The 26420-nt window shown below is 35.7% G+C and overlaps 1 protein-coding gene across 9 annotated transcripts in view; it reads right to left on the reverse strand.

The window, feature by feature from the left end:
* RAPGEF2 (Rap guanine nucleotide exchange factor 2) overlaps nucleotides 1-26420 on the reverse strand; it is a 249805-nt gene that overhangs the window by 201315 nt on the left and 22070 nt on the right. For 6 of the 9 annotated variants that reach the window (XM_058721010.1, XM_058721003.1, XM_058721004.1 and 3 more), the window contains exon 1: nucleotides 10896-11000. The exons of the other annotated variants lie outside the window; for them this stretch is intronic. In XM_058721010.1, the coding sequence (XP_058576993.1) occupies nucleotides 10896-10985 (90 nt within the window). In that variant the 5' untranslated portion in view covers nucleotides 10986-11000. Of the gene's footprint in view, nucleotides 1-10895; nucleotides 11001-26420 lie in introns of those variants that run through there. 9 annotated transcript variants of the gene reach the window in all.

The following is a 26420-nucleotide window of genomic DNA, read 5'->3' on the forward strand; positions in this document are numbered from 1 at the left end:
AAAGAAACTCTAGTAGCAAATATATGTTGGGGGTCTTTTTTAAACTCCTAAAGGGAAAGTTGGTATTTTAAAGGACAAGGGAAGTCATGGCCTTAATACAAAGATTAAAGTTGTTATCTCTTGGGGGCGCCTGGGTGGCTCAGATGGTTGAGCATCTGACTTCAGCTCAGGTCAGGATCTCAGGTTCGTGGGTTCCAGCCCCACATCGGGCTTTGTGCTGACAGCTCAGAGCCTGGAGCCTGCTTTGAATTCTGTGTCTCCCTCTCTCTGCCCCTCCCCTGCTTGCACTCTTTCTCTCTCAAAAAATAAAACGTTAAAGAAAATAAAAAATAAAGTTGTTATCTCTAAAGTTTACCCTCCATCCTAAAGAGTGGATTTGGTGAAGAATTCCTTTTCACAAATAGATTATAAATACCAAGGTCAACAAACCTTATATTGTTGTAAAACCTGTTCGTCTAAAAAGCCGTTCATTCATGTTGGCCAGCAGGTATAGTCAAGTTAAGTCAAAGGCATGGCTTTGAAACCCTAGAAACCATTTTAAAAGGTCATAGGCTTATGATTCCCAAACTGGATAGTAAAAAATACAATAAACACAAAATAATTCAGCAATAAAGTTTAGTATATATCAGCCATAGTAGATGAATACAATAAACACATAACTTAGGAATATCACCAATAATAGATGGAACATAATGGCCCTACCTCTCCCAGGTGTTTAGTAATAACCCTGCTGGCTTTTTTTTTTTTAAGACTGACACTGTATTGGTATACCCTGTAGGCCAGCATTTATATTGCTATTACATAGCAGTTTCATTCAGGCTGACTCAACTACATCTGAGATCCCTACAATAAAGGGCAAAGCTGCAGTCCTAACCTCATGGTTAATGGAGTCTGCATATGTTTACTGATATTTATAGATCATGAAGTTCCTTGTGAAGAAGGTACAATTGAGCATTATCTTTTCCTCACCTTGCATGGACAATGCGAGAATCTTGACTAGCCAAATAAAGTGAACAGCCAATGAACCAAGCTATAGGCCAACTAGGTAAACAGTTCCTAAATTAACTGAGCATCAGAGTCACGGGGTGAGCTTCTTAAATAATACATATTCCTGAGCCTCTCTCTCTAGCTGTACTAATTCTTTAACTCTGGAGACCTATGAATCTATATTTTTCATAAGCAGAATGCGTGCCTTCCCAACCCAAAGTAATTCTTATAGTCAGAGGAGTTGGGAAATATAGAAGGGAACACCTGAAGCAATCATTGGCTTCATATGGAGTGCAACTGGGTTCCTTGTCAAAAGCACCTAATTACCATTGTACTTGCTAATCTTATGGTGTTAGATGACATTATGATACCAGAATTATGATTTTTCACATGGGGTATAAAAATCATGGTATTTGTTTACTGTAAGTCAGCTTTACAGCTATCATACAGTAACCTACCTAACCAAAGATGCCATAGACCAATTAAACTGAAACTGCTAACATAAGAAACCTTAATGATTACAGGAAGCTCTGACTTAAATTTTTGGAATAAATGTATATAAGTATTTGTTAGTACTTTAAAGAAAACAGAAACACAGCATATTGGGACATGATAGGGGTAGCCTGACTTGGGGATCAGGATTTCAATTTCAGCTTTCCTACAAAGAAGCAAATGACCAAACTTCCCTGAGTCCCATTTACAAAAAGAGGTAATAATAATTTCATAGTTTTACCACCACAACTACATAAGGAATAGGTGTACCATCAATAAAAATCCCAAACATATTTGAGCATCTGCCTTGTCCTGGAGACTACTCTAGGCTATTCTAACTACTTTTTATCAAAAATTTATCTCAAGTTGAATTATTTGTTTATAATTTCTCTTTCCCAGTTCTACCTAACTCTTCTCAGAATTCTAACCTAAAATGCAGCCATCATCCAAATTCAATTATTTGAGTTAGCAGTGTCAAATTCATTAAAACGACCTGTTTGAAAAAGGATCATTTTCAATCCTCAGAAGAGTCACATGAGGTAGATTATTCATTATCCCCTATTTTACAGATGAGAAAGTTCAGACAGGTATGTAACTTGCCCAAGTTCACACAGTTTGTAAAGGAAAGAAATAACCTAGCATTCTTAACCACTATGATAAATTCAATCTCTGCAGAATAAAACCACCACCAAAATAAATTTTGGTGCTTTCCTCCTAATCTCTGCTAATTCAGGATCCTGGGTGATAAAAACAGATCTCATGCTTCCAATTAGGTTTAATACTCCTTCCCCAGCACAGTAAATGAAATTGTCTCTTTAAACCATGTATCTACTCCATCTGGTTGGTCAAGGATATCCTGGTGTCTCTTGCCAATGTACATTTTTTTTTTTTTTAATTCTCCATAAGCCGAAATTTCAAACTCAGAACGCTTTCTGCCTACCCTTTATTAATAATTATAATTTATATTAACAATAAATACAATCACCATTTTAGCTGGACTTAGAACTCCACTAACTTTATCCAAAGAGAGCAGTGAAAACCTGACAGCAAGCACAATTATCCTGCCTACTTTTGCATTTCTTGGTGGTTTAGAAGACAGCAATTCACATCAGGTAGTTTTCATAAGTTGGATGTTACTGAATCTAATAGTTAAATTTGGACAATGGCTACATTTTAAGTTAGAAGAGTTTGGTAGACCTGGAAAGGAGAAATTACACTCAACAACAACAAAAAATCAACTTGGTGATATAAATTTTTGACCGCCTGAAACTCTGATTCTTTATATTTTAATTGAGGATATTTTTTTCAAAGGCTTCAGAGCAAGGAAATTAGAAAGTGACCATTTTCAAAGTAATCATTTAGCTTGTCTATACTTTATAACATATACAAGTAAAATACATTTTTTTCAAGATCAAAATGCCCTTACTGTTAAAAATGAGTTCACCTTGAAGCATTAGGATGCATTTACTAATTAAATGCCACAGGTTTGCCAAAAGAGTACTGTTTTATTCCTTAAAAAGCAATCAAAGGCATATATGAAAACTGTCACATCTTCTGCAATATCATTCAAACTAATTCCAGGAGTTTCTCCTGTCCTAAAGAGTCAACTCAGGTGGGGAACAATAATGCCCAGTAAAGGCTCTACTAGAGAAACAGATAACATCACATCTGTTCCACTACCTGGAAACTTTTCCCACAAAGAAGCCCATTATCTCCTTTCCCTTAAATACGTTTCTTCTCAAGACAGAATTGTATTACTGAACATTCCCACCTTTGTTCAAAGTCAAAAGGAAGAAGAAATGCCTAAACATTCCATTTTCTAATCCTCTTGAATCATGTCAAAACAAGGAAGAGGAAATAAAAAGAAATGTTCAAAAGAAATTGTCAATCAAAATGGAAAATCAAAACGGCTAAGTTGGAATTTCATGCTGACTTTAAATGCTAGGTTTTTCAACTTTTTCCCACCTATGTAAACTTTTGTAAATCTTAAAAATCTGTCTCCCCTTTTAGTTTAAGGTTGTCTGTCTGTCCTCTATTTCCAATTTGAGAATCACTGTAGCCACAACAGCTAAATGTTTCCCCATGTTAATTTCAATGGCTTATGTTACAGAAGTTACAGGATTTTCTGGATTTCAAATATCAAATATAATATATATTTATATTATTAATATATTATAATATTAAGTGTTTCACCCCTAAAAATTATGCTTTAAATAAATATGTAATCTATTAAAAAATGGCATGTAATGTATATTTATAAATAGATTATACAAATGACTGACTTCCTAGGCAAACAGAATTGTACCCATGGCACATGGTCTATCCTCATACCAATTACTATCAAAACAGAACATGTTTCACCCACTTAATCTAATGTAGAATCTTCCATAACAGTATAGTAACATGGAAAAGAAATCTGACTACAATCTGGAATCAAAAACTAGCTGAGATTCTGAGCAAGTTACTCATTTCCTCTAGGTCTTTGATCCCAAATGTGTGTTCTAAAAATTGTTAAATTGGGGTGCCTGGGTGGCTTAGCTGGTTAAGCATCTAACTCTTAATTTCAGCTCAAGTCATGATCCCAGGGTTGTGGGATCTAGACCCAGGTCAGGCTCTGAGCTGAGCATGGAGCTTACTAAAGATTCTCTTTCTCACCCTCTCTTGCATTCTCTCTCTCTCTAAAATAAAAAATAAATATTTATTTATTTAGAAAGTAAAAATTAAAATATAAAAGTTAAATTAAAATTAAAAAATAAAATGGTTCAATCAAGGATCTCTAAACTCTAAAATCCCCTAGACAATCACTAACTCACCCTCTTACCAAACTCCAGAAAGTTTACTGTACAAAAGTTCAAATATATCAAAAACAAAACCAAAAAAACCCAAATCTTCAAATAGATCAACATAGCCAAATATCAATCACTAACCACTTCATCTTTTCTAAACACTAAAAGCAGTCACCTGTTTCTAGGGCAATCTGAATTTAAAACAAAGCTAAAACAAGAAACAAAGGTGACGTGAAACAAGAGATTACAAAAGAACGTGATTATAATCTGAGTTCAATGACACTAGACATACGTATTCTCCAAAGTACAAAGACAACTTTATGAGTGAAAGAATTTCAAAAGATGGAAACACACACACACACACACACACACGCACGCACGCACACACACACACACACATACACACACACACGACAATGATGGTGAGGCAATATTATGTGACTCCTTTACTTCTTAGGAGTACTGAACAAGAATTGTGCTGGAAGAGAATTAACCTCTATTATTGTCCTTTCCAAATTCTACCTACCTAGTAAATTTTCTCACATTTTTCCAATACACCGAATCTCATTTTCTTCTCTAGTTCTAACATAAAACAGGATTATATACTGATCAATTGACGAAAAGGTTGTGACCAGAGGCTTGCAGGAACTAACCTTGTATTTCCCCTGGAAGCAATGGCTCACTATTTGCTAATTCAGGCTTCTCAGTAACTTCATAGAATATAAATACCACAATTAATGAGATAAATCAATACTAATAACAGTAACAATATAACTAATAACAAGATAATACTACTTGATGAATCTTCTCTTAGAATTTGCAAATTCCAGGGCAAAACCCAAAATATTTTAAGTAAAAACTCTAAGATTAGAGAGGCAAGTTTCTAGACCAAAATTCTCCCTGTGCTCAACTGTTTTTAGGATAAAATTAATGTTCTAAGTCATATCTGTTTGTGATAACAATGTCTCCTATGAACTCCGATTATTATTGCTCTAAAGCTTACAAGGGAGAAACTATCCAATCATAAATAATTCTATTTTATGAAATGTTTACACAAAATAGGACAGTCTAAAAGCAATTTTTGAGCACTGTTATTACCAATGTACACAGAAATAATCTATTTAGGAAAATAAACATTCCGAGTCATTCTCTAGTTATTTTTCATCACTTGTGTAAAATATTCTTTTAAAGGGCACCTGGGTGGCTCAGCGGTTAAGCATCCAACTTTGGCTCAGGTCACGATCTCATCGCTCATGAGTTCAAGCCCCGCCTTGGGCTCTGTGCTGACAGCTCAGAGTCTGGAGGCTGCTTTAAATTCTGTGTCTCCCTCCCTCTCTGCTCCTCACCCGCTGCTTCTTCTTCTTCTTCTTCTTCTTCTTCTTCTTTTTTCTTCTTCTTCTTTTTTCTTCTTCTTCTTCTTCTTCTTCTTCTTCTTCTTCTTCTTCTTCTTCTCATTCTCTCTCTCTCTCTCAAAAATAAACATTTTTTTTAATTTAAATATTCTTAAATAAATAAAAAGAAGGGATAGATGGATGGAATGGACAGAAGGAGGAAGAAAACTAAAACTAATATTTTAACTAAATATGCTATCTTTTAAAGTGTCCAAAATACAGTTTTAAGAGCCAGTTTAACTTATTCAATGAGTAGATATTTTAGCTTTTTTTTCTTCTTCTTGCTCTCTATATTTTTATTTAAAACAGTATTTCCCAGAGTGTGTTTCATGATGATTCTGCAAAAGCATTGCCTAGTCAAACAAATTTGGAAAGTGCATACTCTACTCTCTCCTGCCTTACAGAGGCATGATGCTGAGCTGAAATTCAAGAGCTCCAAAAATGCTGCAGCAAATATGTTTAATACAAAATTAATTTGGAGCCAAAAAATAATCTGACCATAACACCCTCTTTTCAAAAAACATAGCAACAGACATTTTATAAAATGTCAACATTTGACAAATAGGTTATAGAGAGAACTTGCATGAAATAAAACAATGTGTTCACAAGAATTAGGTTTACTTTGGTTTCTTCTGGACTTATTCTTGACAGTCCCACCAGAATGCAACCAATAAAATAGAAAAATGTTCATTCTACTACTGAGGTGATGTAATATGAAATCCTGATTCACTCCTGTACCTAATGCCTAAGTACAAAGCTAAGAATGGTTTACAACAAAGAAAACCATGAAAATCACAATGAAATTTCACTTTAAATGGAAAGAGTAGGTATTTAATAGGTAGTTATTAAACAAGGACCGCGATATGTATTACAGATATTTCAAAGTAGACAGAGGCAAAATGGAAATAAAATCAGGAAAAATAATCAGAAACTGCATCATATAGAACCTCCAAAATAAGCAAATCACTTGATAGTTTCTACTTCTCTTTATTAAGGGTTGCCAACACTTCCTGATTCAAAATATAAGAAATGATTAAAAGTAAAAACTTTCTGAAAATAAATATAAGGAACTAGCATTTGCAAATTTCAATATCTATTCTTTCTTTATTGAACTTCACCTAACCATCTAATTTAACAGTAAAAATTAAGCCCTACGATTCAATGAATTCTACTATCTTCATAAATACTATTAAATGTAAATATACTTGAAGGGCTATTTTTAACATCAAGTGAGTGGTTCTCTAAATTTTCCAACTGAGAAAGCAATATAACAATTTCTGGTATATGTCTCATCTAACATCTAATCAATCTTTTTTCTCTTTAAGCTAAACGTAAGTTAAGCATTTTCTAACTTTTTTTTAATTCACAAAACATACCTATTGTAGAAAAAAGTGGAAATACAGAAAATAAGAAATTTAAATTATATAACCCCCTCTCTCAGAAACAAGGTTTTTAAAGACTTTTGAAGGCCATTTATTAAACATATGTACCAAACACTATAGAAAACTGTTTGTTTAATTTAATCCTTCCAACTACCTGTAAATTGGTAATAGAATCTCTGTGAAGAAAATTAAGGCAATAAGAGGTTAGGTATCTTGACTAAAGTCACACACCTAGTAAGGAACAAAGCAAAAATTTGAACCTGACTCTGTTGAAGTGATTTCTAATCACATATGTATGTGAGCATATGAGTATATTTTTAAAAACTCAATTACAGTACGCAGTCTGTTTTGTAGTCAGCTTTCATCACTGGCCTCTATTATAAATATCCTCAGGAAGTAAAAGACAAGATAGGCTTTCACTCTAAACTCTATTCATTCCATCAAGCCATTCATTTGAGATGCTCAAGTCCTTGCTTTTTCCCCTCCCCCCCACCCCTGCGGATTTCAAGCATGCTGCAATATACACCTGCCACCTGATAATGTGTGACCCTGGGCAAGTCATCTGACCTCTTTGAGCTTCTTGGGGTGCTGTGAAAATTGCGTAAGTCAAAAGGCAGAAGACGGCCTATACATTAAGCCAAATTAAGTTCAAATTAAGTTCAAATATCCTTAATTGCTTTCTTATGATAAATTCTAGACCAAAAAAACTGCTGAGTCAAAGGCCATGTACCGGCTTTTAGCGCATATTACCAAAGACCTTCCAAAAATGTTATAAAATATTATGCTTACCATCCCTGTATGACAGTACCTGTTCCTTAAACTCCTAGGAAAACTGGGTGTTATTCATTATATCAATTTGATGACAAAACAAAAGTATTTCATGCAAACTGTATCTTTAATTTCTAGTGAAAATCACTTTTTCATATATTTTAGGCCATCTGTATTTCTTCTTTTTGTATTTCTCTATTTTTTTTTTTCTGTTCACTATTGATGTTTGCCTTTCTTATTGAGTTCTTTTAAGGGTGGTATCTTTGGTGCTGCAAGAAATTTTCCCCAATGATGTTTAGTCATTAATGTTTAGTTTCAGATTAAAAGAAAAGGCTGGTTACGGGAACAGTAATGTGAAAAATAAAAAAGAACAATTTTTAAATGTTTATTTTTAAAAAGTGGGGGAGGGAGAGAGAGAGGGAGAGAGTGAATCTGAAGCAGGCTCCACACTGTCAGCATAGAGCCCGATGCAGTGCTCAAAATCACAAACTGTAAGAGTCTGACCTGAGCAGAAATCTAGAGTCAGATGCTTAACCAAATAAGCCACACAGACACCCCCAAAAAAACAATTTTTAGATTAATGTTGCAAATGCTGTCTTTAAAGGGGAAAAAAAAAACCAAAACTTTGTTTTAAAATAGTTTTAGCAGGTTTTGGAAAGTTCCTATATATAAACATCCATGCTCAGGTTTTTGTGTGGACATAAGTTTTCAACTTCTTTAGATAAATACCAAGGAGCATGATTGCTGGATCATATGATAGGCTATATTTAGTCTGTAAGAAACCGCCTAAACAGGGAGACTAGGTGGCTCAGTCAGCTAACCATCTGACTTCAGCTCAAGTCATTATCTCACGGTTCATGGGTTCAAGCCCTGCAATGGGCTCTGTGCTGACAGCTCACAGACTGGAGCCTGCTTCAAATTCTGTGTCTCCCTCTTTCTCTCTGCCACTCTTCTGCTCGTGCTCTGTCTCTGTCTTTCAAAAATAAATAAATGTTAAGAAGGAAAGAAAGGAAAAAAAAGAAAGAAAGAAAGTGCCAAATCATCTTCCAAATAGGCTGTGCCATTTTGCATTACCACCAGCAATGAGAGTTCATACTGTTCCAAATCCTTGACAGCATTTTGTATTGTCAGTTATAGATATGGGCCATTCTAACAGGTGAGTAGTAGTGTCTTGTTTTAATTTGCTTTACTCTGATGACATTTGATGTGGAGCATATTTTCATATGTTTATTTGCCATCTGTATATCTTCCTCAGTAACTGGTACTTCTAAAAATTGTCTGTTCTGTACCTGCACTATCCAATATGGTAGCCACTAGCCACATGTGGCTATGAAATGCTTGCAAGTTTGCTGGTCCTAGTGGAGATGCTGTGTAAGTGTAAAATACACACTAGATTTTGAAGACCTGGTATGAAAAGAAGAAAGTAAAATATCTCAATATTTACTATTTACATAGCTTACATGTCGAAATGACAATATTTTGGAATATACTGGTTAAATAAACTGTATTGCAATGTTCAGTTTTACATTTTTTGATGTGGCTACTAGAAAATTTTAAATTATATGTGTGGTGTGCATTATATTTCTACTGGGTAGCAGTGATCTATACATATAGCCTATATTTTGATAACTGTATTGAGCAACCACTGAGTCCTAAACGGTACCTTCTGAATACTGTCATGGTAATAAGGAAATTAAAAATAAGAATTAAAAGTAAGAATCCAAGTTGTTTAGCAAGCAAAATCATCAACAGAATTTGATCAAAAGTATTTTTGCTTTTGTTTTGCTTTCTCTAAATATCCTAGACCCAAAAATGTTACAGTTTCTTACAATAGGAATGCTGTTATTTACTCTTCTGAAAAATGCATAACTTGTGGAGAAACGGGAACCCTCTTGCACTGTTGGTGGGAATGCAAATTGGTGCAGCCGCTCTGGAAAGCAGTGTGGACGTTCCTCAGAAAATTAAAAATAGACCTACCCTATGACCCAGCAATAGCACTGCTAGGAATTTACCCAAGGGATACAGGAGTACTGATGCATAGGGGCACTTGTACCCCAATGTTTATAGCAGCACTCTCAACAATAGCCAAATTATGGAAAGAGCCTAAATGTCCATCAACTGATGAATGGATAAAGAAATTGTGGTTTATATACACAATGGAATACTACGTGGCAATGAGAAAAAATGAAATATGGCCTTTTGTAGCAATGTGGATGGAACTGGAGAGTGTGATGCTAAGTGAAATAAGCCATACAGAGAAAGACAGATACCATATGGTTTCACTCTTATGTGGATCCTGAGAAACTTAACAGAAACCCATGGGGGAGGGGAAGGAAAAAAAAAAAGAGGTTAGAGTGGGAGAGAGCCAAAGCATAAGAGGCTGTTAAAAACTGAGAACAAACTGAGGGTTGATGGGGGGTGGGAGGGAGGGGAGGGTGGGGGATGGGTATTGAGGAGGGCACCTTTTGGGATGAGCACTGGGTGTTGTATGGAAACCAATTTGACAATAAATTTCATATACTGAAAAAAAAAATGCATAACTTGAGGAGATAATCAAAGACATCCTGGAACTTGGCCAGGCTACAAGTACCTGGGTAATACATATCACAGCTCAATTTTGCCAGGTTGAATATGTGAAGAGAAGGAATGACTGGAGGATACCTAAAACAATTTTTTAAAATAATAAAATAAACAGAGCTTAGTTGGGGGAAAACGGCAGAACAGATTAAGGATAGCTTATGATCTAGCCTTAGCCAAATCAAAATTAAATGGAATCCTCTACCCCACAATATGGAAAGGATAGGGAAAAACAGAACTGAGGAGTTACAAAGAAGTACAATGGGAAAACACTCTAAACATCCAAAACGAAAGGACAAGGTTAACTGTGATACAATACACCAGCTAAAATAAATTAATCAGACATATATCAACACGAAGAGAACTCAAGAAATATGGGCGAGAAAAAAGCAAGTTGTATAATGATATATGAAGCATGGTAGTAGTAAGATAACTTCAGAAACACAAAACACATATGAGTAAAAAATGACACAAATGCAGTAAAAGAATAAAAACATCACAAGGACACTCACCAAATTCCTGACAACAGTTGGTCTTCTCCTGAAAGGTAAGAGTATGAGACTAGAGAAGGAAAAAAGGGTTTTTCCTCTATACTGTTCCATTATTTCTACGTCAGACACACACACACACATACATAGGAAAAAAGAACAAGCAAAAGGGAGATTGCAAAAAGACCAATGGGCTTCTGGCTACTGCAAAATGACTTCTGTGAACAAACAGACTCTACACATCTGGACTACACTCCACTCTCATGCACCCACACTCAACCCAATGTCATCTTCCTGTCTGTTATTAGAGGCTGCATTTATAGAATCTAAAGGTCTCCATGGCAACAACATGGTCTGTGAAAAAGGGAGGTATTTGTTCAGTCAGAGAAAACTCTGCCCCCCAAAAGCACCCTGCCCGTCCAAATAAACTCCAAAAAACAAAACATAAACAAAAAAGCCAGCAGGGTGCTTGGGTGGCTCTGGTGGTTAAGCATCCACTCTTGATCTCCGCTCAGGTCAGGATCTCATGGCTCCTGAGTTTGAGCCACATCAGGACTCTGAGCTGACAGCGCAGAGCCTGCTTGGGATTCTGTCTCTCCCTCTCTCTGCCCTTCCCCCGCTCACACTCTCTAGCTTGCTCTCTCTGTCTCTCTCTCAAAATAAATAAATAAACTTAAAAAAAAAAAGCGGGGAATACTTACTCCAAACAACTCACCCTTCATCAAATATCAATATTTGCTTCATCAAATAAGCAACTATGTAACATTTGATGAAGATGTTACCCAGAGTATTGTATGTAATATATCCTTGCAGCTGTACAAAACTTACAAAATTTGATCCAAGCCCTCAGTCAATGTAAAATATCACATGGTTTTTACAAATCCTCCTTTTACTAATCAACTAGTTCTGGGCCCAGTGGAATATTTTGTACCAAAAAATACATTCCCCATGAGTATACCATAAGATGGAGAAAATAAAACATTTCAAATGTATAATTTTTATGTGTCTCACTTTTATGGGTTTCCATTAAGTTTTCACATAATTCCTGGGACCCAAACAAGGGAGAATTAAGATCTGAATCAAGAGTAGCACAAACACCAACATTTTTCATCAACAAAATTAAAGGAAATTGGTATTTATTATACAAAAAAAAATATTCTTAATCCTTGAAAAGTGCTCAAGGAAATTTTTTTAGTACTTTAAAATCAGCAGGTATTTATTTTAATAATATAGGCCCAATCTTACAAATGACATTTGTTCTTCTCTTCCTAACGACTTAAATCCAATCTTACACAGTGCTTAACAGCACAAGTTCCAGAACAGGGTCCCTGGATTCCAACATCAGCTCTACCATTTAACACCTATATCAGCCCTGACAAGTCACAGCACTTCCAAAGCCTCTTCTGAAAAATGGGATATGTTCTTCACATAACACAGTAAAATGTTTCACACAGAAACTATTCAGTAAATGTTTGCTATTAGTTATGACTTTTTTAATTAGCCATTGCTTTCCGTTATTTGAAAAACTGGAAACCAAAAAATAAGGGCTCTTTTTAGAACTGTATGTTTTCAGCAATCTTATTTATTAGCAATAACTTACTCATGCCCAAATTTACCCTTTCATGCCCAAATGCACTTTGTATTATTTTTGCATGGGTTTGGGTTGGTGGGATTTTGGGTTTTTCCTTTTTTTTCTTTTCTTTTTAATAAACCATGAAGTATTCTGGCAAATCCACCCTTCCTCCATAGCAGCTGTTGTGTGAAACTGACTCATGAAATGTAGATGTAGAAATGAAATATCTGATCATCTGGTCCCATCCACTTGCCAACGTGCCAGTAGGATTTTTCCATCCTATAATTTACTTTCAAATATTGCAAATAAATTGCTTATTGGTTTTGTCAGAAATCAATCTGGATTCATTATACATTAGAAAAAAATGTTCCTCATTTCCCAAAGCTATAAATCCATTACCTTTTAATTGTAACAAAAAGGAAAAAAGAATAAAACAAGCTATTACCATGATTTTTAACATTCTGAGTGGCATTAAGGTATCTCTTCTTGCTTTCAAAATCAAAAAAGAAAAATAAATATCCAAATTAAGTCATTTTTTTTCAACTGCTCTTTATAATGTTCTTTGCTAAAAAGAATAAAACTGTTAAACCTATCATCTTAGATGTATACAACATGGAAAAGATGTTCAGTCATACGTTCTCAGAAGGTACAGGGAATTCTTTGTCTTCCATTATGTACACATGCCCCCAACCAACAGTGATACAATGAGAGAGCATTTCTCCTGTGTTATAGAGGAGCTAGGCTTTCAGGATTCCATGGTTTGTTGGGCGCTCTTCACTTAAAATGAAGCATTTCTTATTGATATATAGGTAAACTGGTTAAAACTGCCTTCAACATTACCCAGTAAACATATGAAAATATATTTAACCTCACTTAGAATCAAAAAATCTTATCTGAACACTGGGATATAATTCTTCACTTCTCAGATTGGCAAAATTAGAAAAGTTTAATGACAATCCATTGTTGGCATAGGTTTTACACACTGTTGGTGGAAATACAAACTGATACAGTTTTTTCAATGAGCCATTTGGCAATATACTTAGACTTGGTAACTCTACTACCAGATATCTAATCTATGTATCTGTTCCACAAACGCATACACACATGTACAAAGATATTCACCACAACATTATTTGTCAGGGGGGACATGGAATCTAAAAAAATCCTAAATGTCCACCCTTGGGGGCTGCTGAGATAAATCATGATGCAGCCAGGAGAACACTGTACAACCTCTGTACAGAACATGGCTGACCTCAGGATCATCTCACAGGAATTCTGTGTAAAAGAAAAGGCAAGAATTATATGTATAGAATGATTACACTTGTGTGCGTGCGAGTGTGGGTGTGTGTGCTGTAGGATCACAAAACATTTTTCTCAGTATATAAAAACTTATTAGAGACTTTGGGATGGTGGTATACAAGAGAGACTTACTTTTATTTATGTTGTTTTAGATGATGTTGTAGACTGTTTGCATTTTTTTAATTAAAAAACTTATTTCTAGAGGCACCTGGGTGACTCGGTTGAGTATGCAACTCTTGATTTCATCTCAGGTCATGGTCCCAGGGTCGTGGGATAGAGGCCGACATCAGGCTCTGTGCTGAATGTGGAGCCTGCTTGAGATTCTCTCTCACTCTCCCTCTGCCCCTCTCCCGCTCAAGCTCTGTCTAAAATTTAAAAAATAAAAAAATTTCTAGAAAAAAATTTGACGCACAAAACACATTCATCATCACGGCCTTTAAGATCTTCCATTAGACATTAAATTGGCATTATGAATGTTAAATACTCTCCCTCTCAGGCTCTGTCTGCTTAAATAACGTGCCACTTTTGATTTTGTTTCCTACTTTGCCTACTAGGGAATTATCACTGAGACCCTTTTCCCATACTGATCCCCCATAATTAGAAGAGCCTTTCACAACACTACATTGCTTATTCAGGTCTCCATTTTCCCAGCCCACAGCAAATACTGAATTCTCTGATATGTTTAACGCTTACAGCTGTCACCGCCCAAACCTAATATTTGGCAATTACAGAAGAAACATCCCAAAAATATTTTTAAGAAATTGTAGTATCACCAGAATTAATATATGCCTTCCAAAAATAACTGCTTTGGAAGAGAAAAGTAAGTTCAGGTTGGTTTCCTCTTTATCTGCTGGGAGTTCCAGGAGGGGAGAGTGCTTTTTAAATATAATAATTAGCATTTTCCCAACTTTCTTGAATACATATAAATATGTAAATATAAAAACATGTGGCTATACTAAAGAATATGAAATTCTACTAACCATTCTAAATTATACCAACCACCCAAATGAAAAAGTACCTTTCAGTATAAAGTATTGAAAACACAGAGGTTAAACACAATGCATTAGCCTGTGAAAATACAACTGAATTAAATTGCACAACTTTAATCTGCAACCTGCAATCCCAGTAGAGATCATTTGTCATCCATAGTATTAAAGCAATGAGAAAAAAGACAATGTGGCACTCCATAACACTGCACATTCTTAAAAAGGTACTCATAATGGTGGAATATTCCAGTAAAATTCTCAGAGCATGGGCTTCTATTTCCCTTTCAAACTCTGTCTCTTAGGGTGCCTGGATGGCTCAGTTAGTTAAGCTTCTGAATCTTGATTTCCACTTAGGTCATGATCTCCCAGTTTGTGAGTTCGAGCCCCGTGTCAGGCTCCGCACTGACAGTGCAGAGCCTGCTTGGGATTCTCTCTCCCTCTCTCCCTCTCTCTCTGCTCCTCCACCACTTATGTTCACTCGCTCTCTCTTTCAAGAATTTAAAAAAAATTTTTTTAATCTGTCTCAGCACGCATTTCCTGTTTACTGGACTTCATTCTTCCTGCTTAAAGACTCCACCCCACGGTGTGACAAAACTAAAAACTTGAAGGAATCCATTTTTAGCACATTTACTTAGGTATTTTCTATTTAATCAACAGGATATAACGTTGTTTATGACTGGCAAAAATCTGTCCACTTTGTTCATGGTCCATTAACACTAAACAAAGGAAAATCTCTTTAACAAAACTTACATGAAAAAAGATAACTTTAGAATAATTTGGAGCTTAAGATCCCTCCAATATTCATATTATTGGATTTTAAATTACCATAATAGCCTTTAAAGAAAAAATTAAAAGTACTCTGTATATTTTGGGGATTTGGATATATAATGACAGGAAATGTTGCTCAAAATGCCTTAGAATTTTTTCTTGTTCTATGCTCCAAATATGTGTTTTACACTGTGTAAGATGCTCTTCTCAAAGCCCTAAGTATTATAGAATTATACTTTCGAATGACATTGAGGAAAGTGTATAGAAGAGGCTACAGAGGAACCAACAATCCTTTCAACAGAAACAGTTATGGTGTCTGTCATTTGACACCTGAGCATTAAATTTCCTTTTGTTCTTTTTCATACCACCTCATCACTTCCACAATTGTATGAATTCTTCTCCAATGAGTATTGCCTCCCTGAACTGTGAGTTGCCTGCACTCTTACTCATCTGAATATCTCAATGCACCTACTAGCACAGTGCCACACACACACATAAATGTGTTAAAAAAAAAAAAAAAAAAAAGTTGGCAAGTGACAAAGTACCTCAAGGGTGCAAGTATGCAGCTCCTAGAAGTTTACACTGTTATAATTTATGTTACATTCACCCATTCACTGAAAATGTACCAAATTGCTTGAGGCTCTATTTCATGGAAATTTTACAGTACTCTTCTATCCTACCAATTTCAACTCATTATTGTCTGGAAACTCCCTTCGAGCAGTAGTTATGCTGGGTATCCATTCAATGTGTGTGGACTAACTCTAAATTAGAACTACATGATTCATATCCTGGTCCTGTTACTTTTGGTTCAAGTGGTCTCAGACAACAGTTTTTAATGCTCCAGTGAAGTAGCAAATAAAGATGATAAAGATATGGGATAAGATTATTACAGTGCATTTCCTAATCCTTTCAATCTACCAAACTCAAAATATAAAGTCAAAATCCCTTTGTCTTTATCATTAAAAAAATAAGAAAAAATAAAAATAGGAAAATATTTTCTCCGAAGACATTATTTTATTCCTTTATATGAATCCTTCTGCTTCCCAAATATGAAGTTAACTAACTGACCACAAAGGCAATGAACCACCTACCTTTATTGGTGTATTAGAGTCTGTTTATTAAACTCAATGAGATTTTAACAGCATGGAATTCTGACAAGGTTTGGCCTGCATCCTAAGGTATGAATTTATTCTTGTTCCCTCCCCATACTGCCTAAATTTCAAAAGCTGAAAAGAGATAAAATTTTATTCAATGCGGCACTGAAAACTCTAACAAAACTATTGGTATCACAGGCTTTGTAGCTTTAGCCGGATAAAATGGACATGAAAATATGAGCTCTATACTTTCATACTTTTTACCAAAAAGAACAGAATATTCTATAGTAGTTAGATATTTTGTGTATGTAGACCCATTTGTATATGGATGTGTGTGTTTATCTCCATCTATCTCAGATTACTGGTCCTTTTCAGCAGGGTCAGGGTGGGATGAAACAGATATCAATGTAAAATGTCTATGGGGATACCTCTTATCGCAATACCTCCCTAGAGAAAGCTTGTGTTGATGTAGCAGGCCACATTATGTGGTAAAATTAAGCCATATTCATTAAGGATCCACTAATTAGCAATTCAGTCTGTGCAAAAGTCAATTACACCACGAAAATGCTAAGCAAATTAATAATGCAATTAAATCTGTATGTGGGCACATCTTCCCTACTTACGAAAAGAATTTAAGAACTCTAGTACATTAGTTGAATGTTAATTACAACTGAATAATTTAATTCACTAAAATCAATTCCATCAGGATAAAAAAACATTTTTAAAGTATCACTATTATTCTTTGTGCTTATAGCTAATGAGTTGCATGAATTTAATATTCTACAATGTAAGCATCCCAGAAATTTAAACTGCCCTTCCCAGTAAACTTAAATCTTTGCATTATTTTTGCATTTATTTTTCACAAAGTCACTCTCATTCCTAGAAAGATGCCTCAGGTATCAACACCTAAAACAAAATGTTTTTCCAAACAAAAGGAAAATTGCAAAATAACCCCGTATTTAAACAGGCTACCATGGTAACTGTGTTCCCTCCCTCACTCCCACCAAATTCAAATGGTGAGGTTCTAACCCCCATTGTGACAACTGAAGATGGGGCCCTTAGGTGATTACAGTTAGATGAGACCTTTAGGGTAGGGCCTTAGTCCAATGGGACTGGTGTCCTTTTGAATGAAGGAGACAGGAGGGCCCTCTTTCTCTGAAGAGAGGAAAAGTCTATGTGAGAACACAGCAAGAGGGCGACCATCACCAGAAACCAAAGCAGTCAGAAACTGGATCTTGAACATCTAGCCTCCAGAACTGTGAGAAAATAAATTCCTATTGTTTAAGCCACTCAGTCTATCTTACCTTTGATCTAGCAACAAAGATGGCACTTTTGATGATAATGAGGGGCAAAGGTATGAGGGAACTGCCGCTCAGATGCATGTTCTCCTTTTTAACATCTACATATTACTTCTTAACATCCACATACTTCCAGAAACTATTGCTTAAGAAGGGCAACTTATCATGACTTAATAAAGTTACATTTTATTAAAGTTCATTTGAAAGAAAGTACAATGTATTTCAAATACCAGAAACTATTAGAATAAAATATATCATTAGACAAAACAGTATTGAGACTTGAATTTCAAGTCCATTCATCAAATATTTATAAAATCTCCTATCAAGCACTATGCTAGGCACTCACATCACTAAGAGCAGATTAAGGCTTCCAACGATAGAGAGATTTCAGGTGTGAGTTAAAAACCACTGTAGCCTTGGATTCCTATAGTCATCTCCCCTGCGTGCTCTAAATTAAACAAAAACAAACAAACAAGCCATTGTAGCCTTAAATCTCCAGCCCAGCAGACTCCAAACTACTTGCCTGAAAACAATTCCTTGGATCATAACTAAGTCTCCCAGGCTCCACTTGTTCTAAAACTGAACTCCTGGTTACTATCACCACCAGCCTAGCCCATCCCTCTTCAGTCAAACCTAATCTTCCCAAGTCCTCTTCCCCAATAAATATCATCCCCATCCTTTCAGAAACCATAAAGTCATCCTTGAGTCCTCTTGCTTTCACACCCAATTCTAATATATCTTATCTGCTCTACTTTCATAATGTACCCAACATGTGACCATTTCTCCCTTCCACCACCTGCTATCACAGTTAGCTGACTACACTGGCCTCATTGACTGGTGTCCCTGTTTCTACCCTCTTCCCCTCTGCTGACTAGTCTCAACCCAGAATTGACCTTACCATACTGCTACGCAAATCCCTCCACTGGTTCCTATTCCCCAACGTGCCCAGAATAAATGCCAAAATCCCTACACAATCAGGCCTCCCTTGCTAATCTTCTGACGTCAGTACCTTTCATTTGCCACTAACTGCTTCAACCCTGAAGCTTCCATTCCTCACCATGACAAAACAAGATCCCACCTGAAGGCTTCGATGTTTTCTGTTTACCACTAAGCTGGTTCTATAGCTTCATTCAGTCCTTCTTCCAATACCACTTCAAATGTGACCTTACTTAGCTTAATATTTTTCTATAATACTTATCAACATGTGATGCTATACATTTCCTTCTTAGTGTGCCTCCCCTCACTGAATGTAAGCTCCACCTAGCAAGCAAGGGCTTTGTTGTTGTTCACAGCTGTATCCTCAATGGCTAAAACTGAGTGGCACACCGTAGAACCCTGATAAACACTTGTTGAATTATTTAATTTCTATTACAAGGATACACAGGAGTAGTGAATGTTTACTGATATCTAAGGTACAAATATTTCTGTAGTGAGATTCACTATAAAAGGAAAAAATAGGGGCGCCTGGGTGGCTCAGTTGGTTAAGCATCCAACTTCGGCTCAGGTCATGATGATCTCACAGTTCCTGAGTTCGAGCCCCATATCAGGCTCTGTGTTGACAGCTCACAGCCTGGAGCCTGCTTCAGACTCTGTGTCTCCCTCTCTCTCTGCCCCTCCCCTGCTCGCTCTCTCTCTCTCAAAAATAAATAAACATTAAAAAAAGTGTTTTTTAAAAACAAAGAGGAAAAAATAAAGGGGCACCTGGGTGGCACAGTCGACTAAGCATCCAGTTATTTGTTTGGGCTCAGGTCATGATCTCACAGTTCGTGAGTTCGAGCCCCACAACAGGCTCTGTGGTGACAGTGTGAAACCTGCTTGGGATTCTCTCTCTCCGTCTCTCTGCACCTCCCCAACTCACACTGTTTCAGTCTCTCTCAAAATAAATAAATAAAGCTTTAGGAAAATAAATAAATAAAAAGGAAAGGAAAAAATAAAAACAAAAGTCATCTGCCTCATGCAAAAGGTTCCTAAGGCCCCCTGACCCTTAGAGGCTTTCTGTGCAACCACATCTTCTTGTTTGCAAAGGGTCTTTCCCTATGTGTATGTTTGTCAGAAAAATTAATCATATCACACAGGGAATATTTCAGCAAGAAGAAAATATTCTGTTGAGAACATACCTACAAAACTATGGTGAAACCTAGAGAAAATATAATTTTTCACGATTTTTAGAACATACTCATTTGTTATATAAGTGGAGAAACTACAGACCTCTAGTGTTATATAAATGTGATCTGCACTTAAAAATATACGTATTCGAATTTAGCTAAAACACGGAATGAGTAACGATTCTGCTACAAGTAAAAATTATTTTATTGAATATGACTTTGCAAAGTCACAAGTGGCATTCATCTGACAAAGGACTTGTATCCAGAATATATAAAGAGCTCTCACAACTCAAGGAAAAAGATCTAATATTTCAAAATGCTAAGTGCAATGTGGTATCCTCAATTGGATCCTAAACAGAAAAAAGACATTTGTGGAAAAACTGGTAAAATGCAAATAAAGTCTATAGTTCAATAAATAGTATTGTTCTCATAGTAATTTCTTAGTTTTGACAAATATATCATGGTTCTGTAAAGTACTAACAGCAAAACAACCTGACAGGTGTACTTGGGAACTCTCTACTATTTTGCAAACTTTTATATAAATCTAAAATCACTTCAAAATAAAATGTTAAAGGTGGGAGCAAAATATTCACAAAGACCTTCGCCAAACATATATGGATGGCAAATAAATATAAGAAAAGATTCTCATCATTAATCATCAAGGAAATACAAACTTGCACATGAATGTTTACAGTGGCACTATTCAAGGTAGAAACAACCCAAACAAATGTCCATCAACTAATGAATGGATTAACAAAATGTGTTATATCCACATAATGAAATATTATTTGGCCACAGAAAAGAATGAAAGAAATAGTGATACATACTACAACATAGATAAACCTTGAAAACGTCATGCCAAATAAAAGAAACCAGTCATTAAAACACACATATTATTACATTCACATGAAATATCTGGAATGGGAAAATCTAGAGAGACAGAAAGATTCAAGGTTGCTTAGGATGAGGGTTGGGAAAGGAGAGGACAGGGGGTAACAGCTAAAAAGTGCAGGGAGTTTCTTTCTGAAGTGATGACTGTGTTCTAAACAGACTGTGATGGGGGCACCTGGGTGGCTAGTCAGTTAAGCAACTGACTCGATTTCCATTCAGGTCATGATCTCATGGTTCGTGAGTTTGAGCCCCACATTTGGCTCTACACTGACAGCACAGGGCCTGCCTTGGGACTCTCTCTTTCCCTTTCTCTCTGTCTCTCTCTCTCAAAATAAATAAACATTTTAAAAAATAAAAACAAATAAAAAATAAAACTGACTGTGATGAAAGCTGCACCTATCTGAAATTATACTAAAAACCACTGCCTGCATAGTTTAAATGGGTGAGTTCTATGCAAATTCTATGTGAATTTTATCTCAGTAAAACTATAAAAAAAAAAAAAAAGTAGCTAGACACCATTGCAATCCTATTAGATGGCTTAATAAATAAACCCAACAAATCCAAGTGCTGACTAGGATGCAGACACTGAAACTTTCATACATTGTTGATAGAAATGCAACATGAGACAGCTGCTTGGGAAAATAGTTTGTCAATTTCTCATAAAGTTAAACCTTCACTTACCATATATCCCAACAATCCCACACTTAGATATTTGTCAAGAAAAACCTAAATATATGTCCACATAAATACTTATACACAAATGTTTATAGTAGCTTTATTCATAATTGCCAAAAACAGGAAGCAACTCAAATACCCATCAGTTGGGGGATGGACAAATATTAGTACATCCATACAATAAAATACTTCTCAGCGATGAAAAGAAAAAAAACATGATATGTGGCATACGATATGTACCACAGCATGGCTGAATCTCAAAAGCTATATTATGCTTACTGAAAAAAGCCATACAAAAAGATTATATACTGTATGATTCCATGCATACGGCATTCTGAAAAAAGAAACACTATATAGGAATAGAAACCAGATGAATAATTGCTGGACACAGGGCTAGTCAGAGGAGATTGACTACAAAAAGGGACAATGAAACTTTTCAGGAAGATGAGAATGTATTTTTATAGCAGCGGTGGTGGTGATATGACTGTACACGTGTCAAAACTCATGGAATTTTACACTTAAAAAGGTTAAATCTTACTATGGATTAATTATATCGGACTTTTGAAAAAGTTGCATCCAACTTAGTTGCCACTTGGTTTTTTTTTTGTTTTGTTTTGTTTTTAATTCTTAACACAGGGGTGCCTGGATGGCTCAGTTGGTTAAGTGTCTGTCTTTGGCTCAGGTCATGATCTTGCAGTTGGTGAGTTCGAGCCCCACATCAGGCTCTGTGCTGAGGCCTGGAGCCTGCTTCAGATTCTGTGTCTCCCTCTGTCTCTGCCTGCCCCCCCCCCCCTTGTGCTCTTTCTCTCTCCCTCTCTCTCAAAAATAAATAAAAACAGGGGCGCCTGGGTGGCTCAGTCGGTTAAGCATCCGACTTCGGCTCAGGTCATGATCTTGCGGTCCGTGGGTTCAAACCCCGTGTCGGGCTCTGTGCTGACAGCTCAGAGCCTGGAGCCTGTTTCAGATTCTGTGTCTCCCTCTTTCTCTGACCCTCCCCTGTTCATGCTCTCTCTCTGTCTCAAAAATAAATAAATGTTAAAAAAATTTTTTTAATAAAAAAAATAAATAAATAAAAATATTTTTAAAAATTTTTAATTCCAGGATGACTAGGTGGCTCAGTTGGTTGGGTGTCCAACGTTGGCTGGCATCATGATCTCATGGTTTGTGGGTACAAGGTGCACATCAGGCTCTGTGCTGACAGCTCAGAGACTGGAGCCTGCTTTGAGTTCTGTGTCTCCCTTTCTCTCTGCTCCTGCCTTGCTCACGCTCTGTCTCTGTCTGTCTGTCTGTCTCTCTCTCTCTCTCTCTCTCTCAAAAATGAATAAACATTAAAAAAAAATTAATTCCTAATACAATGCTAGTAGGTACTGTAAACTGCTACTAGAAAAACTATCAAAATTAGAAATGCAACCACCCTTTGGCCCAGCAGAAATACACCATATCACATATGTAAGGGATATTCTTTGCAGCACGGTGAATAGCCTGAAATAGTTAAACACACATACATAGGCATGCACACACAAGAGAGCTCTTCATGTACTGTTCTAGAAAGATCCCCAAGTTATATTTTTATTTAAATAAGCAAGGGGCAGATGTATAGATATAATTTAGGAACAGGGGAATACATTTTACATGGCTCTGAATATGGCTTAAGAAAAATCTTTGGAAGAATAAACAACCAACTAAAATCACCCACTATCATTAAATCATTGGGAATTAGGAAGAGGAAGTAAGACTCTCCACTGTATACCATCTTATACTTTTTGATGTATGAGCCATGCAAAAAAAAAAAAAAAAAACCTAAATAATATTGAAAACACTGATTTTAAAAATATATAGTTTAAGTACAAATTATAAACACTTTTGGAACACTAAAAACATTCCAGAGACAGAAAACATTATCATGTGCAATTAAAATGCAAGTTAACTTTCAATTACCAGAAGATAATGAGCAATCCACATAGGAGACTATGTACTTAACCTTTCTTTTTGACTCCAGTGTCCCACAAAAATAGAAGAAAATAAGGAGTATAAGAAAGAGAGAACAGAAAATGTTTTGGAAGGGAAAGTCTATTTTTTTAAAAAGAGGAGTAAATGAGAAAACTCAGATTTAAAAAAAAGTCAAGAACTTGTTACACCTTTGAAAACCCTCTACCTTTCTGTCCTGGAGTGTTGCACTCTTCTATCCCTAAAGTACGGATATTTTCCATGTCTTATGAGAGCCAATGAGAAACAAATAGGACTTCCTGCCACAGACACAGTGACACGTGTCCTGGGAAAATGAATGACTCAAAAACATCATTTAAACACAGATACACACTCAACACAACTTAGAACATCTGGAGGAATTATTTTAGGATTTCAGAAGCACTTAAGAATCCTGGAAATTTCACATTCCCAATCCAGCAGTCTGTCCTTCATTTTGTAGTTGAAACTGTGAAGTACAGTCCTAGATAACTTCAGATAACTTAAAGTATACCTGTGCAAGATAGAGTCTTATGATTGAATTCTCAGCATATTTGAATAGCTGTTTCTCACTTCTGGTCAAATTATAGTCCAATTAGCCTTTCTCTGATCAGTGTGGCCACACAGCTAGTTCACTTACAACCTAAGACCCTCCTCACGGCCACAGTTAGGAAAGCAGAAGTGCCAGGAATGTTTTACCCCACAAACTGCTAAGCGTCAAAGACTAAAACCCATTCAAATCGGGTCCCTGGTAGCAATCTCCCAAACATTTCCCCTGGCTTTTTTTACAGCACTGACAACGGAGCCTCCCAGCTATGTTCCTACACAAAAAGGCTAAATATTAAAGTAATTCCATGTTGAAACTTCATAAGCAATGGAAATAGAGAGGCATGCCAATTCTGTGATTCTGACAAACCAGCAGATGTCTGGTTGTGTTTCTGCTGATTAGACCTTGGTTACTTTCCCCAATACAGAACAAACTTGAAAGGCCTCCAGCTAGCCTATTCCAAAAACCAAAGAACTCTTAACTAGACTTATCACTAACATTTCTCTTTAACTGGCAAAAATCTCCAACACTTGACTATTTAAAAAATGACAACAACAACAAAACAAGCTAAGAACCAAAAACCAATTGCAAACAGTCAGAAGAAGGACATCAAGTCAGAGGACAGTCAGAGGACATCAAGATAATAATTTACTTACATCCTTAACACAGTGTCTGCTAACAAAATTAACAACCAATAAATATTAGATGTTATAAGATACCTCTAGTATCTTCAATTGTTTTTAAAAAATAAAATTTTAATAGCTGAAGCCCATCTCTAAAGTGTAAGTAATCTATTGAAGCACTGTGAATAAAAAAATAAATCCTAAGCAAATCAGAACTGCATCTTGGAAAAGTCCTTATTACAATAATACAGACAGTTACATCCAGTATTACCATACTTTACTTACAGTAAAGTGAAAAAACAATATGGACTTTGAAATCAGACAGTTCTGTGTCCTTAAGCAAATTACTTAACCTATTTGAATCTCAAACTGAAGCCAGCACCTCTGGCTTAATTGGGTTGATGTTTTTTAAAAAACTAAAAAAACTTAGAGAACACCTAGTTGACTTTCTAGCACATAACTGACACTTAATAAATATCAATTACTTTTCTATATCTTTTCTCAGCAGTTCTGAGTTATGTTCTCCCCACGTATAAAATGAAGAGCAAACAACACAACTCAAGGTATTTATATCTTATTACATTGACAGGCAACTGAAACAGCTAATAGGGCACTTTCAAAAGGGCTACATTTTAAAAGCAACTGCTACTTAAAGATAGAGGAATATATCCATTTACTGTTGTATCTTTGAATTTGAATGTTTATATTTTGAAAGTAATTCAAATTCCTCTTCAAATGCCTCAAAGACAGCCATGAGATCTCTATTCCACATTCTTCTCCCTATTATGCAAGTTTCTGGCTATATGACTAAGTTCAAACAGCATTCAAATTTAAATACAAAATGATGACAGATTTCACTAATCAAAAAAGAAAAGAAAATTGTATCCATTCATAACATGTAATTACAAAAATTTACTCCAAAAATTATATTCTGATAAACACCCTTAGAACAGAACATATGCACGTTACACACATGGAAAAACTTTGCCACTTTCGAGCACTCTTGAAAGTGAAGAATTTTGTGTTCAGCTTGTTTATTCAAAATGATCAAAACTATTTGAGGTACATTGGTGTAGATGAGTTTTTACGTAATAGTTCTTTGAAGCCCGAAAATACTTTAACAAAGAAAAGCTCTTTACAAAACTCTAAAATGATCTGGAGAAGCGTTAACCTGGACAACCAAATAAAAAATTAATTTGAAAACATGGTTTTATTACCTTACACACACCAAAAAGAGTTATATTTCTATAAATGCTGCTAGCCAAATATTAAAAGGATCTTAGTCTATTATCTTTATAAATGGTTCACAATTTCTACTGACACTAATACTTTGCTCTGTCAGCGATAGTAATGCCTTACATAGCATAGACTTTTCCACTTATGAAGTACTTTCTAATATATTATACTCATTTAAGCTTTACAACCACCCTGAATAATAGGCTAGGCAGACAGTGTATCCTATTTTACATCCCAGGAAACTAAGGTCAAATGAAAGTTACCAAGGTCACACACAGAATCAGAGACTAGTGTAACACCCATCCTTCTTTCCCAGCCACTCTTCCTCATTAGAATTACAGACCCCAAAATGAGGGGCATCATTAGAGTGACATCAATGCCAAGTAGTAATAATAATAATAATAATAATAATACTCTCATTACTATTTTTATATTCTCTTTTTTTTTCTTCTTGGGTCTTAAAGAGACTGAATAAGTAATGTAAAATAG

The sequence above is a fragment of the Neofelis nebulosa genome, chromosome 3 (assembly GCF_028018385.1).
Source record: "Neofelis nebulosa isolate mNeoNeb1 chromosome 3, mNeoNeb1.pri, whole genome shotgun sequence".
Lineage (NCBI taxonomy): Eukaryota > Metazoa > Chordata > Mammalia > Carnivora > Felidae > Neofelis > Neofelis nebulosa.